Source organism: Lactuca saligna, chromosome 5 (assembly GCF_052625555.1).
Source record: "Lactuca saligna cultivar CGN05327 chromosome 5, ASM5262555v1, whole genome shotgun sequence".
Classification (NCBI taxonomy): Eukaryota; Viridiplantae; Streptophyta; class Magnoliopsida; order Asterales; family Asteraceae; genus Lactuca; species Lactuca saligna.
Window position 1 is genome coordinate 102,721,448 of NC_136421.1, and position 16,275 is coordinate 102,737,722.

Sequence of the window (16,275 nt, forward strand, 5' to 3'; positions counted from 1 at the left end):
ATGTTTATTGATATTTCATTTCCTTAGATTGCATCATTTGGGTCTGAACTATGAATCTGTATCTAACTATTTTTGCTATTAGAATATAAAAGTATTTATTGGCTTCCATGAAATTTTTGGTCTAGATACTTGAATGATATTACAAATATAGATATAATAAAGATAAAAAAACCACCTGGGACTCGTTTAGCAATGTTATTATTAACCTTCTATTTAAATTTAAGTTTTGTTAAGATTAAATTTTTATTTGATATCCGGCTGTATTATTAGACATTGATTTGGATTCCTTTAATGAAGGAGATGTTGTCAACTTTGGGTTTTTGATACATTAGAATTGTTGAATATGATATGACATTGGTTATTTTTCAGGAAATATGAATTCAACCGATCAAAATCATGCTCCAACTGCAAGTAGTCAAGATGTGGGAGGTTCGGGTTCTAATCAACAAAATACCGATTTTGTGGATCAACAAGATGGGACAAATATTAATGATACAGTTTTTGATGAAGATGGAGATGAAGTTGTTGGTTCGAAAACGGCAATACATTCACCGGCATGGCAACATTTTATAAAATTTAATTTGAATGGTGAAGTTAAAGCAAGATGTAAATATTGCTCTAAAGTGTTGGGTGCAGATAGCAAGAATGGAACAAAACATTTACTTGCACATCATAAGCGTTGTATACACAAACCTTTTACAGATATTCGTCAATCTATCTTGGTGCAAGAAAAAAAGAAAGTAGATGGTACTACAACGCATGTTTCAAATTATACATTTAATGCTGATACTTCTAGGAAGGATTTGGCTGAAATGATTATTTTGCATGAGTATCCGCTTTCAATTGTAGAACATCATGGATTTAGGAAGTTTGTGGGAGGTCTTCAACCTTTGTTTAAGGTTCCTTGTTGAAACACCATCAAGGAGGACATCAAAAGAATTTATGATTATGAAAGGGATAAAACTATGAGTTTGTTAGCAAAGAACAAAAGCAGAATTGCAGTTACTACTGATATGTGGACATCTAATCATAAAAAAAAGGATTTATGGCAATCACAACACATTTTGTAGATCAAAACTGGAACTTGCAAAGCAGAATTATGAGGTATATTATACTTATTTAACTACAATTTATACGTACTTATTATTTATATGTTAATATTAACATATATATATATATATATATATTCTCAAACGGGTTTATTTATGTGCCTTGTCCGCATACATCTGATGTTCTTGCTGACATACTTTATGCTACTTTGTGTGATTGGAATCTTGATAGGAAAGTGTCAACTCTTACTGTGGATAATTGCACCACAAATGATGCAATTATCAGGATATTATTAGAGAAACTTCCTCTAAAATCACTAATGATGAATGGTGATTTGTTTCATATGCGTTGTTGCGCACATATTCTCAATCTTATTGTCCAAGATGGCTTATCTCTCATTAAATTTGAGATTGAGAGAATCAGAGAGATTGTTGCATTTTGGTCTGCATCACCAAAGAAGGAGCAAAATTTTGTGATAGCAGCAGAGCAGTTGGGAATACCATACTCAAAGAAGTTGATACTTGACTGCAAGACACAATGGAACTCTACATTCTTGATGTTGAGTGTTGCTATAAGCTACAAAGAGGTTTTCGATCGCGTGAAGACAAGAGACCCCAAGTATATATGTTTTCCTACAGACCAGGATTGGGAGTTGGCTAGTGAGATTTGTGAAAGATTACAACTTTTTTATGAGGTGACTGATATGTTCTCTGGTTCAAAGTATCCTACAGCTAATGTTTTTTTTTCCTTTGATATGTGAGATTGGGTATTCTTTGCGTGAGTGGACGAAATCTCCTATTGAGGAGATTATGGTGATGGCTAACCAAATGCTTTCTAAGTTCAATAAGTATTGGTCTGTAATTCATGGGATAATGGGAATGGCAGCGGTTTTAGATCCACGATACAAGTTAAAGTTTGTGGAGTTACTTTTGCCTGTGCTTTATGGAGAAGAAAAGGCAAAGATTGAATTTCAAATTTTGGAGGGGTTTGTCACAACTTTGTTTCAAGAGTATGAGTCAAGTAATGCATCTAAAAAAAGGAAGAGTGAAGGTATTGTATTCTTCTTATTGTTTATATAATAAATACAACATTATCTTAAATTATTAACATTTTTATACTAAACATTACGTGTTTATGGTGGTTCAGTTCCTGGTTCATCTTCATTTGGTTCTAGTATCTCTTCTGGTCATCGTGTTGGATTCAAAAAGCTCTTATCGGATATTGCTTCTATTACTAGAGATGATGATGAATCAGGAGGTATGAGTGAGTTGGATAACTACTTGAAGGAGAAATTTTTGCCTAAAGACATGGAACTTGATTTGTTGGCATGGTGGAAAACAAATGGGATTAAGTACCCGACACTACAAAGGATAGCTAAAGATATATTAGCTGTTCCTGTTTCCACTGTTGCCTCGGAATCAGCTTTCAGCACAAGTGGAAGATTAGTAAGTCCTCATCGTAGTCGACTTCATCCAAAGACATTGGAGGCTTTAATGTGTGCTCAAAGTTGGTTGTTGAATGAAATTCGAGGTAGTATACTATTTTATATTAATTATATGAAATTGTGATTTTTTTTTTTTGCATATTAATAATATTAATTTTACACAACAACTTGTTCTGAAGAGATGGAGGCATATTGTCGTTCTTTTGAATTTGATTATGATGTGGAAGAGGTCAAACGAAACTCCTAAAAATATTAATTTTATATAGTTTCCATGATTTGGTTTGATTTTGAGTTTGTTTAATATTTTGTAGGAAAACACTAAAGAAAGCGGGACAACAAGTTTGGATGATTTTGTTTGATTTTGAGTTTGTAACTTTGTTTTAATGTTAAGTTGTAATGTATTATTGTGATGAATTAGTTTTTAATGTTGTGTACTTGGGTGTTTTGGTTGATTGGTTGATGTTACAATATTAGACTATTAGTAATTTCTATTTGGTTAAATGATTTAAGAACTTATTTGGTATTTTAAGTTTATGCATCGTCTTAATTTATCATTCTGTATTTATAGTTTTTCCTTCTTTTTTTTTTTCTGCCATATTTCGGGTTTTAGGGTCGGGTTTTCGGGTAATTATCGGGTTTCGGGTTTAGGGTCGGGTTCGGGGAGAGTTTCAGCCCCGACGGGGCGCCCCGATAAGAAACCCGTCAGGTATCGGGTCGGGTTCGGGCACATATGTAGATATCGGGTTCGGGTTTGGGAAACCATGCCCCGCCCCGTTGCCATTCCTAGAGATAACAATTCATAAAGTTTACGGGATTTCATAAAACCTAAGTAGGTTTTAGGTTGATTTAAATTCACTTTTTATATCAATTCAAACTTATGACATTTCTACTAAGTAAAAATGATTTCTTATACATTTTGGTCTTTGGTCATAAGGCTACATTATACGGATTTGAAGGAAAATATCGGATTTATCTAAAACAAACGCGATATTTACATGAGAAAGACTTTTATTAAGTTTTATAGCAAAAACTTATGAACTCACCAACCCTTGTGTTGACACTTTTCAAACAACTTGTATTCTCAGGAAATCACTAAACAGGTAATCAAGTGCTTTTGAGGATGGGACGTTAAGGTGTCAAACTTTTCATATTTTGTCAACATATTGTAATTGATTTTGAAACATGTAATTCATACAAGTGATGTAACTTTTTCAATTATATATATGTTGGTTGTGTTTGCTTAAATTACTATTGAAATTGTGGTTATGATACTATACATGAAGTCCTCCACCCCGGACGATTCCGCCATCCTTGGTTTGGGGGTGTGACATCGGATATCTTCAAAGGATGTTGGACCTCTGACCTTGTTTAAAAGAATTCTTAAGAAATATGCTTCACCAAGTTTAGGTGAAACAGCATGAATTCTCCCAATTTAAAATCCTATTTCTATTGGTTTCCATTTTCGTGATTTAGTTTTACACACAAAGTTTGTAGGGAATTCAACATAAGTAAGATCTCGGGCTTGTTTATAGATCTTGTTACGCTCAAGCCAAGATGTGAACATTGATGATGCAACACACAATTTGTCAAGGATATTGTCGATATCATCATCTGGATCATAAATAACTTGTTGTTGACCAAGAAGATGAAAAGGAAGCCTAACCACAACTGGATACATGTAATCAAGGTTGTAAAAATCTCTTGATGGTAGCTCGACGGTTGACTGGTGTTAAGGGATTAATCGGTGTTGGCGAGGATTAATCGAGGATTAATTAGGGACCATAGATTATTAATAAATATTAAAATTAATTAAATATTAATATATCTTTAGAAAAACAAGGACTTCAAAATTAGAAAATAAGAAAAATTGTAATTTGGAAATACGAAAATATGAACATTTTAGTATAATATTTGAAAATTTAAAAATTTTGGAGTAAAAAAAGAAAGTTGTTTATTTGATTTTTTTTAAAATTTTTTGACTTTTTGACTTTTGTTGACTTTTGTTGACCGATTAATCCCGCCAAGGCCGATTAATCCTAAATTTCCGATTAATGCCCTAATCCTTGACGGTTGGAGAACGTCAAACGATTAATCCACGATTAATCGCCGATTAATCCCGATTTCTGCAACCATGCCTGTAATGAATATCATAACCAAAAATTATCCATGATGCTTCACATGTAGATATATATCTACAATCATAATACTCTTTGATTTCGTCTACTAAATTATCAGTAGCACTTTCATTGTTCGATTGTATGACAGCAAGTGTAGCTCTGTCAGGATCTTTATTGATACATTTGAATAAATATTTTATAGAACCAACTTGATTGCACCACTTGACATTAATGTGTCCTTGATATCTTTTCAAAAGGTCTTTGTTATACGCAACAACATGTCTGTTATCCAATTTGACACCAGACTTTTCAACAAAAGATCCATCATTTCGTCACCTATATATCGGAAAACTATCTTCATCGAATGAAGTTTCATTGTAGATTTTTTTCGGAAAGTTTTTTGAACACTTATTATCAACCATGCATGGGCATTTCATATTTTCAGCACCACAAGGACCATGCATCTTGAACTCGCTCACAAGTGAATACAAATCAGGATCTTCATTAATGTTTGGAATCTCGGCCGACATATACTTATCAATGTGTTCAATAGTACGGAGTTTGTCATCAGAGTGCAAAAAGAGACATAAATGATATGAGGCAGGTCGTGCTTTTGAAACTCGATTGTATAAACAACTATAAGAAAATTTTAAGGAAAGTAAAATAAAAAAAATATGAAATGTCAGTAATGTAAATAGATAATAAATACAAAAGAGTAAATTACTGAAATCGTCCCTGTGGTTTGGTCAAAATTGCACATTTGGTCCCTAACTTTTTTTTACACTCGGATCGTCCCTGTGGTTTGATTTTGTTGCGTTTTTCATCCCTGTGCTTTGGTAAAAAATTGCATGTTTGGTCCTTAACTATATGTATGTAAGGGACGAAAAATGCAACAAAATCAAACCACATGGACGAAAAACGCAACAAAATCAAACCACAGGGACGATCCGAGTGCAAAAAAAAAGTTACAGACGAAACGTGCAATTTTAACCAAACCACAGGGACGATTTAAGTAATTTACTCAATACAAAATAATAAATGAAATGCAATAATTTTGTTAGGTATTTATAGTATATAATTTTGTTAGGTATGATAGTATTTATACTATAAATATGAAGATGCTAAAATTGAAATTTTAAAATCAGACATACCTCCTTGAACTTTTCCGAATAAGTTTTTCTCTCGGAAGTCTTTAATCATTGCATCAAGCTTTATTTTAAAGATCCTACAAACAATATATGGCCTGTCTTCAGGTTTGAGATTTGTGTCTTTAAGAAACCTTTTGATTTCCGGCCATTTTGGATTGCATGTTACGGTTATTAAAAAATCTGGATATCCAAACCATTTACAAAGGTACATAGCATCCAAATAGTTCTGTTGCATGTAACGTGCACCACCAGTAAAAGAAGAAGGTAAGATAACGTTGTCCAATGTTGGAAAAAGTTGTCTTCCCCTAATCTTGTACGTTTCGAAGATGTTCATAGGATGCACATCTAAGATTTTTTTGTTTTTTTCTGTACGAAAAAAAGTGTCGCTTTCGACCATTGTATAAGCATCAACCAAAAATTGTTGGAAAGCCTTCTTGAATTAAGAATTAATGAGAAGCTATTAATCCTATCTTGAATTCTGTAAGCAAAAAATTCTCTCATTGTACAATTAGGATGCTTGCTGCTGCTTGAAATTGTTAGACCTCGATGAAGGATGTCTACTCTATACCCATCATCACCATATGGAAAGAGTAGTGGATACTAAAGAGAGAGATAAGAAGGATGTAATTCACTAATACGTTGAAGAGAGCCCGATGAATTTTGTACAATGATATCTCTATTTTGAAAAGAATCATCAATGTCTCCAACAATTAGAGAAGCAACTGCAAACGTTAAATTATATGTCCTTCCATCTTGTATCCTTTTTCCAATAAGGCGTAACTTAAGGTCAATGTCAGGATTGTCATGGAAACAATCTCTCACCATCCTATAAGACTGAACCAACAAATTATTCGAATCCAACATAAGTTTCAAATCATGTATAATCTAAAGATCAACTGAATCAGAAGTTGATGTAGATGCATCTTGTTGTCGACTGGAAATAAAACGTAATTTAAAAGTTAATAGTTGTAATGAAAAATAATGAAAAAACATAAAATAATATTGATATGTATGAATTAGTACCCAAAAATTGTTTGCCTATTTGACTCCATATTGTCGGTGTCACATATATATATATATATATATATATATATATATATATATATATATATATATATATATATATATATATATATATATATATATATATATATATATATATATATATATATATATATATATATATATATATAATTGAGAGAATTTTGGTTTAGATCCATTTGAGGGTAACGAACTTCCAATTCTATGATAATTTTGACCGCCAAGTCTGAATATGTATGGAGCTTTTCCATTATTAATGGATGCATCAACTTTCCTACCCATTGAGGTAAATGAGAACATTGAATTGTAACGACGAATGTTGTTAAAGAAGTATTTGGATTTAGAATCTGTTGAATGAAAAATATTTAGGTAAGTTGGTGGCGCTTCTTTAGAATCTGGCAACTTAACCTTGCCATAACCACAACATAGTGAAAAACTTGTATTCTGTTTATCTTTTCCTCTAATAGATTCATCCGTCCATAACTTTGCATTACATATTTTGACATACAACATTCTGGTCACCATGATCAATGTAATCTGTTAAAAAAAATCAATGTCAAATATAAGAATCTATATAGCTTTAACATTTGCATAAATTTAAGATAATAATTAATTCAAATAACTTTTTTATTGTGTGTAACGACCCGTTCCCGGTATGTTGATTTATTGGTAATTATATTGAGTTTTTCAAGAGGGACTCGGCGAGTTCTAGCCTGACTCGCCGAGTAGGGTCGCGTCTGAGGGCACGCGTGAGCCGGGGACTCGACGAGTCCATATCCCCGACTCGGCGAGTCCATCTATCTGGGTGAAACCCTAAAATCCCCGGGTTGCCCACTATTTATACCACCTTATAGCCCCCATTCTCGCCTCCCTCACCCTGAGAACGCAGTGATAGAGCCCCAAACCTCCATTGAAGAGCTTATATGTGTTTTGGTGCCCTCTTTGTGAAGGTGTGAAGAAGGAGAAGAAGAAAGAAGCAAGGAGAAGGGTTGTAGTGCAAAGATCCAAGGCCAAATCAGAGTTTATTGAGGTATTTTCGGAGTTCCATCTTATTATATGCTTTAAACTTCCATTAGGGCTCTCCTAAGAGCTAGTTGGTGCTTGTTTCAAGCCTTACACTTGCATGAACGTCTTATTAAGTCGATATATCTATGGATCTGAATGTTGGGGTGTTGTAGAGCCCAGATCTACTGTCTTTTTGGAGTTATATTGCATGATAACCATAGATCTACCCATTTTATGCATCTTTTAGCCTTATTTCCCTTATTCATGAGGTTGTGCACGTAAAGTTGGAAACTTTACGTGGTAAAACAGCTTACTGGACTCAGATCTATCAATTGTATGCATTGGATTCAAACAAAATCAAGTAAAAATCAGTTCATGGCAGCGACTCGGCGAGTCGGAAGAACGACTCGACGAGTCGGGTCGTGAGTCCTGAGTCCTTCAGTTTTATTAGTGTCGAGTGGACGAGGTGAGTCAGGAAGTGGACTCAGCGAGTTGAGAGTAGACTCAGTGATGGAGGGACTCGACGAGTTTGTTCATACAACTCGGCGAGTCCAAGGCAATCTTCTTGGGATCAAGAACAACTCGTCGAGTCTGGTCATACGACTCGGCGAGTCGGATGAAGATTGTCTGAGTTCTTGGATCAAGAGGGTACTCGTCGAGTCGATGCCAGACTCGATGAGTAGCAGTGAGTAAGAGTGAAAAGTAAGAGTGGGACTCGGCGAGTTGGGTGGCCCAACTCGGCGAGTCAGCCCAAAAGATAATTGACTTTGACCGAGGGTAAAAGAGTCATTTTACCCCAAGCGCAGTGTTTAGTATTTGATTGAGTGTGTTTATGGACTTGTAGCCGAGGAGATTCAGGAGCAGCCACCGTTAGCTTCCCGAGCCACACACTCAGCAGCCAGCTTACGAGGTGAGTTTCCTTCCAGTAGGAACGGGTCTAAGGCCACAATGCCGGCCCGTTCAGTTAGCAGTAGTTTCCGGATTTAGGTCCGATGCAGTAGTTGGTATGTTCGATGCCTTCGTGGTTCGAACAGGATTTGTGTGCTATGTTTTATGTGTTAAGTACTATGTGTTCCGGGCCACGACCCGATGTAGCATGTCATATATGTGTTATGTTAGTTGATGTGTTATGCGATGCCATGTTCAGTCAGATAGTTTCGGACTTCGGTCCGATGCAGTTAGTTCCGGACTTCGGTCCGATGCAGGGGACAAGGTCCCAGTCAGTTCCAGACTTCGGTCCGATGCAGTTAGTTCCGGACTTCGGTCCGATGCAGGGGACAAGGTCCCAGTCAGTTCCAGACTTCGGTCCGATGCAGTTAGTTCCGGACTTCGGTCCGATGCAGGGGACAAGGTCCCAGTCAGTTCTGGACTTCGATCCAATGCAGTTAGTTCCGGACTTCGGTCCGATGCAGGGGACAAGGTCCCAGTCAGTTCCGGACTTCGGTCCGATGCAGTTTCCGGGCTTCGGCCCGATGCAGTGGGCAAGGCCCAATATGTGTTTATATGTTATTGTATGGTATGTGGTAGTTTGGGGGAGATCACTAAGCTTCGTGCTTACAGTTTCAGTTTGGTTTCAGGTACTTCCGCAAGCAAAGGGAAGAGCTCGGGGTGACAGCATCGCACACACCACAGCATAGCTTTTATCCTGGGGATGTCTTTTGATGTTTTGGATTGATGTTGTATGATATAGTTTTCCGCACAATATTTTACTATGTTTTGGGGATACATCGCGTATGTTTTATGTTATGATACTTATATTACGGTTTAGGTTATATTGAAAAACGAAAATTTTTGGGTCGTGTTTTGGGGTCGTTTCAAGTTGGTATCAGAGCCCTGGTTTGAGGGATTCGGATACACTTCCGGGTGTATCTGAACTCAAACTAAGGGAAATAAAAGATTTTAGTAAAATAAAAATGTTTTACAAAAAGAATTTTGAAAGCACTTGGAAAGAAAGAATTGTTTTTAACAAGATAGAGGTGTGTGCATGCGGTTATCCGAGCTCAAGTAAGTACTCCCAAATTACCCATACAAGTTATTTGTTCAGTTTCAGTTTCAGTAGAACAGCATGCTAGTATAGGGCTAAGGATCTAGGAGAATGCCTTATGTGCCTGCTTATGTGTTACAGCTTTATGAGTATTGCATGCTAGAATTGAGTAGACAGCAGTAGGATAGCCTGTTTAGGTTATGCCTGATAGTATGAGCTTAGCATCCTATGCTAGTGCAGTTTCTTGTTATAAGAATAGTTTTGCCTGAGTCTATTTCCCGTGTCCGAATGCTGCTTGCTTCGTGCTTAGTGGGGTTCTGAGTAGTGGGAGTTAGCCATTAGGTGAACACGTCACACCACATGTGATCAGGTTTGAATAATCCCAGAGTGCTGGAACTGGCTCTACTGCGCAGCTCTTGTTTGAGTCCAACCGTTGTAGGGACGGATCTTTTACTTGAAGGATTATCTGATCCTCATCACATGTGATGGTGTTTAGGTGGTGGCTAACTGGCATTATGAGGAGACCTACAGCAGCTGAGGACCAGTCGCGTTGAGCTTGAAGTTTCCCTAGGGCAAGCCTAGGATGAGAGTAGCAAAGAATGGCAGTAGTAGAAGTGACTTGGTGGAGTCAAGGCAGTCCTTGAGGAAAGTACGGATAGATGTGGAAGGTAGTAGGGGCCCATACTACTGAAAGCAGAGGATCCGTACTCGAATTAAGGAAGGCCAAGACAAGACCAGGAAGCTAGTAGTAGTATCATGATCCCTTGAGATATTTCAGTGTTCTGATGTTGTTATGATATGTTTCAGAATGGTAGTTTTGCGTCCGAGGCCAGCAGCCGGCAGTTCAGATGCCGGAGGGGGATCAGGATCGGGATCAGGCCCGGAGGCCGGGAAGATGGATGAGCAGACTAGGGAGTTCCTTTCTTCTGAGGTTACCCGCATCATACTAGAGCAGACTCCTGTAATCTTCGGTTCGATCAAGGAGGGTATTTTAGAGCTGATGGATGAGAGATTGAGTACTTTCCGTGCCGAGATGGCGGCCGTGATGGGGTCGCGCACACTTACATTCAGGGAGTTCAGGGCATGCGGGGCTCCTGACTATCATGGGGCACGGGACCCCATAGCGAGTACCAGGTGGTTGGCGGATGTGGCCAACGCATTCCGCACTAGCAGATGTCCTGAGGGGGACAAGGTCAGATTGGCATCCTGTCTTCTGAAGGACAGGGCACGAGACTGGTGGGAGGAGGTCGGACATGCCATCGGGGATGATGCGGCACTGGATGCCATGACCTGGGCTGATTTCTCTACCAGGTTCAGAGCGGAGTTTGCACCGGTCATCGAGGTGCAACAGTTAGCTAGGGAGTTCCAGGATCTTACCCAGACTACCGAGACAGTGGCGGAGATCACCGCCAAGTTCAGGGAGAGGGCCCTTCTTGTTCCTCAGTATGCAGCCGATGAGGAGATGAAGAAGGCCCGTTATCATGAGATGCTGCGGAGTGACATTCGCATGTTTGTGAGCCGGTCCAGTTGTAAAACGCTGGACGACATGATTGCTAGAGCCAGAGAGAGGGAGATTGATCTCGAGATGGAGAAGAAGAGGAAACCGGAGGCGGTTTCGGGTTTAGGCAGTGTGGGCAAAAAGCCCAAGGTTTCAGATCACAGGTCCAGGGGTCAGCAGAGCCACGGTCGGTGTCGCAAGTGTGGGAGGTTGCACGAGGGGGCGTGCAAGGCAGGGAGTTCCGGCTGCTACAAGTGCGGTCGGACTGGGCATTTGAGTAGGGATTATACGGCCCCTGCTACTACGGTTACAGCATCAGATCTGATTTGCTTTCAGTCCAATCAGAGGGGACATAAAAGGTCCCAGTGTCCCAGTTTAGTTGCAGCAGGGAAGGTGGTTGCACCTGCCCCTGCCACCCTGAGGATTACGGATGGCTGGCAGGGCCGAGCTGATGCGCCGGTGGCGAAGAGCAGGGCATTTCAGATGACAGCAGAGGAGGCGCGAGCGACTCCTGATGTGGTGACGGGTATGAATTTTTCCTTCATCTTTAATTGTTATTATATCGTTTGAATATTACTTGATGATATGTTTTATTTAGGGTCGTTCTCGGTGAACGGCATCCCTGCTTTGGTATTGTTCGATTCGGGGGCTACCCGATCATTTGTATCGCTTGCGCTTAGCAAGAGATTTAGCAGAGCTCAAGGGGAGCTGGATTGTCCACTAGAGGTTGAGATAGCAGATGATAGGACCGTGAGGGTCGGCAGAGTACATAGAGGGTGTTCCCTTCAGATATTTGATGAGCAGTTTTCAGTGGACCTGGTTCCTATTCCCCTGCGTGGGAATAAAGTTATTGTGGGCATGGATTGGCTGAGCCCCAATGGGGCGGTGATTGATTGTGAGCTACAGGTAGTGAGGGTTCGCACTCCCAGTGGGGGAGAGATAGTGATTCAGGGCGAAGAGGCCCCAGCGAGGACCGATCTTTTATTCCGCCGTGAGGGCGAGGCGCTATGTTCAGCAGGGTTGCACCGGTTTTGTAGCCTACGTCTTGGATGCCCGGGAGAAGGGCAAGATGGCGATTGATGATGTTCCTGTTGTTCGTGACTACCCGGATGTGTTTCCCGAGGATTTGCCGGGGATACCTCCAGAGAGGCAGGTTGAGTTCAGGATTGACCTAGTTCCTGGTGCGGCTCCGATAGCCAAAGCACCGTATCGACTTGCTCCCCCTGAGATGCAGGAGTTGTCTACACAGCTTCAGGAGCTGTTAGATAAGGGTTTCATTCGGCCGAGCAGTTCGCCTTGGGGAGCGCCGATCTTATTTGTGAGGAAGAAGGATGGGTCGCATCGTATGTGCATTGATTATCGGGAGTTGAACAAAGTAACGGTGAAGAACCGTTACCCACTTCCGAGGATAGATGACTTGTTTGATCAGCTTCAGGGAGCGTCTTGGTTCTCCAAGATCGATCTACGCTCCGGTTATCATCAGATGAGGGTTAGAGATGAGGATGTGCAGAAGACTGCTTTCAGGACCCGGTATGGTCATTATGAGTTCGTGGTGATGCCATTTGGGCTCACCAATGCCCCAGCCGCATTCATGGATCTCATGAACCGCGTGTGCAGACCGATGCTGGATCGGACGGTGATAGTGTTTATAGATGACATCTTGGTGTATTCCAAGACACAGGGGCAGCACGAGGAGCACCTGCGGGAGGTGTTGGAGACTTTGAGGAGGGAGAGACTTTTCGCAAAGTTCTCCAAGTGTGAGTTCTGGTTGCGCGAGGTGCAGTTTCTTGGTCATCTCGTCAACCAGAAGGGTATTTTGGTAGATCCGGCCAAGATTGAGGCCGTGATGCAGTGGGAGGTCCCGAGGTCTCCATCTGAGATTCGGAGCTTCCTGGGGTTGGCAGGGTATTATCGGAGATTTATTCAGGACTTCTCCAAGATAGCAGTGCCGCTCACCCGACTAACCAAGAAGTCGGTGGTTTTTCGTTGGGGGCCTGAGCAGCAGGAGGCATTCAAGACTCTCAGGCAGAGATTATGCGAGGCTCCGATCCTTACCTTGCCAGAGGGAGCAGAGGATTTCATAGTCTATTGTGATGCTTCGATCACAGGTATGGGAGCAGTATTGATGCAGCGAGGCCATGTAGTAGCTTATGCCTCGAGACAGTTGAAGCCTCACGAGGCTAATTATCCTACCCACGATTTGGAGCTGGGGGCGGTTGTGTTTGCCCTCAAGATTTAGAGACATTACCTTTATGGGGTCCGCTGTACTATTTACACGGATCACAAGAGTTTGCGATATCTTATGGATCAGCCGAGTTTGAACATGAGACAGAGGAGATGGTTAGACGTGCTGAAGGACTATGACTGTGAGATCCTTTATCATCCAGGGAAGGCCAATGTGGTGGCCGACGCCCTGAGCCACTAGGTGTCGACGGCCCCTATCAGAGATCTGTGTATGAGGATGACAGTGATCACTCCGTTGTTGGAGCGGATCAAGGAGGCTCAGATGGAGGGCCTCAAGGAGGAGAGGCAGAAGTGTGAGAGGATAGTGGGCCGAGTAGCTTCATTTGATTACGATAGTCAGGGTTTGTTGACACTTCATGGTAGGATATGGGTACCGTACTGGGGTGGGGTACGGCAAGTATTGATGGACGAGGCTCATAAGTCTCGGTTTTCTATCCACCCAGGAGCGACGAAGATGTATCGAGATCTTTGATCTGATTATTGGTGGCCCTGCATGAAGCGAGATGTCGCTTGGTATGTGGAGAGATGTTTGACCTGTCGGAAGGTCAAGGCGGAGCACCAGAGACCTCACGGCAAGATGCAGCCGTTAGACATTCCCGTGTGGAAATGGGAGGACATCACCATGGCTTTTGTCACCAAACTCCCTAGGACCGCACGCGGGGTGGACTCGATATGGGTAGTAGTGGATCGGTTGACGAAGAGTGCCCATTTTATTTTGATTCAGGAGAGTATATCGGCGGAAAAGTTAGCCGATATCTATGTGCGAGAGATTGTGGCAAGTCATGGAGTGCCGGTATCGGTGGTGTCGGACCGAGATGTTCGTTTCACGTCCAGATTCTGGAAGCGATTCCACGACGAGATGGGTACTCATCTCCATTTCAGCACCGCTTTTCATCCTCAGACTGACGGGCAGAGCGAGAGGACGATTCAGACTCTCGAGGACATGCTTAGGGCATGTGTTCTAGATTTTGGGGGCAGTTGGGATACGTATCTTCCGTTAGCGGAATTCTCGTATAACAACAGTTATCATGCGAGCATTGATCGACCTCCTTTTGAGATGTTATACGGCAGGAAGTGCAGGACCCCGATTTGTTGGGGCGAGGTCGGTCAGCGAGTCATAGGGAGCACCGAAGTGGTGCTCAAGACGATGGAATTGATCCAGCGGGTCCGTAGTAGGCTGCAGACTGCGCAGAGTCGGTAGAAGAGCTACGCCGGCAGGAGGCGTTCGGACTTGGAGTTCCAGGTGGGAGATATGGTTCTTCTGAAAGTCTCACCTTGGAAAGGTGTCATCAGGTTCCGGAAGAGGGGCAAATTGGGCCCCAGATTTATTGGTCCCTTCAGGGTTTTGGCCCGGGTGGGTCGGGTTGCTTATCGGTTAGATCTTCCTGAGGAGCTTAGTCTGATACACAACACCTTCCACGTGTCGCAGTTGAGGAAGTGTTTGGTGGATGAGACAGCAGTCGTTCCCTTAGAGGACATTCAGGTTGATAGCGGCCTAAATTATATCGAGAAGCCGGTCGCGATTCTGGAACGGAAGACCAAGACCTTGAGGAGCAAGGTAATTCAGCTAGTAAAGGTGCAGTGGCAGCACCGGAAGGGGTCTGAATGGACGTGGGAGGCTGAGGAGGAGATGAGAGCGCACTACCCGGAGTTATTTGCAGATCCAGCCGTAGCAGACTTCGAGGACGAAGTCTGAGACAAGTGGGGGAGAATTGTAACGACCCGTTCCCGGTATGTTGATTTATTGGTAATTATAGTGAGTTTTTCAAGAGGGACTCGGCGAGTTCTAGCCTGACTCGCCGAGTAGGGTCGCGTCTGAGGGCACGCGTGAGCCGGGGACTCGACGAGTCCATATCCCCGACTCGGCGAGTCCATCTGTCTGGGTGAAACCCTAAAATCCCCGGGTTGCCCACTATTTATACCACCTTATAGCCCCCATTCTCGCCTCCCTCACCCTGAGAACGCAGTGATAGAGCCCCAAACCTCCATTGAAGAGCTTATATGTGTTTTGGTGCCCTCTTTGTGAAGGTGTGAAGAAGGAGAAGAAGAAAGAAGCAAGGAGAAGGGTTGTAGTGCAAAGATCCAAGGCCAAATCAGAGTTTATTGAGGTATTTTCGGAGTTCCATCTTATTATATGCTTTAAACTTCCATTAGGGCTCTCCTAAGAGCTAGTTGGTGCTTGTTTCAAGCCTTACACTTGCATGAACGTCTTATTAAGTCGATATATCTATGGATCTGAATGTTGGGGTGTTGTAGAGCCCAGATCTACTGTCTTTTTGGAGTTATATTGCATGATAACCATAGATCTACCCATTTTATGCATCTTTTAGCCTTATTTCCCTTATTCATGAGGTTGTGCACGTAAAGTTGGAAACTTTACGTGGTAAAACAGCTTACTGGACTCAGATCTATCAATTGTATGCATTGGATTCAAACAAAATCAAGTAAAAATCAGTTGCATGGCAGCGACTCGGCGAGTCGGAAGAACGACTCGACGAGTCGGGTCGTGAGTCCTGAGTCCTTCAGTTTTATCAGTGTCGAGTGGACGAGGTGAGTCAGGAAGTGGACTCAGCGAGTTGAGAGTAGACTCAGTGATGGAGGGACTCGACGAGTTTGTTCATACAACTCGGCGAGTCCAAGGCAATCTTCTTGGGATCAAGAACAACTCGTCGAGTCTGTTCATACGACTCGGCGAGTCGGATGAAGATTGTCTGAGTTCTTGGATCAAGAGGGTACTCGTCGAG

General features: G+C 41.7%; 1 protein-coding gene across 1 annotated transcript; it reads left to right on the top strand.

Annotated features, from left to right (window-relative positions):
• Window positions 1–1,045: 1,045 nt before the first annotated feature.
• Window positions 1,046–2,853, top strand: LOC145045546 (zinc finger BED domain-containing protein RICESLEEPER 2-like). The gene is made up of 6 exons (XM_078993868.1): window positions 1,046–1,104; window positions 1,282–1,744; window positions 1,812–2,100; window positions 2,197–2,580; window positions 2,674–2,723; window positions 2,806–2,853. The coding sequence occupies exons 1-6, from the start codon at window positions 1,046–1,048 to the stop codon at window positions 2,851–2,853; spliced, it is 1,293 nt and encodes a 430-aa protein (XP_078849994.1).
• The last annotated feature ends 13,422 nt before the right edge of the window (window positions 2,854–16,275 follow it).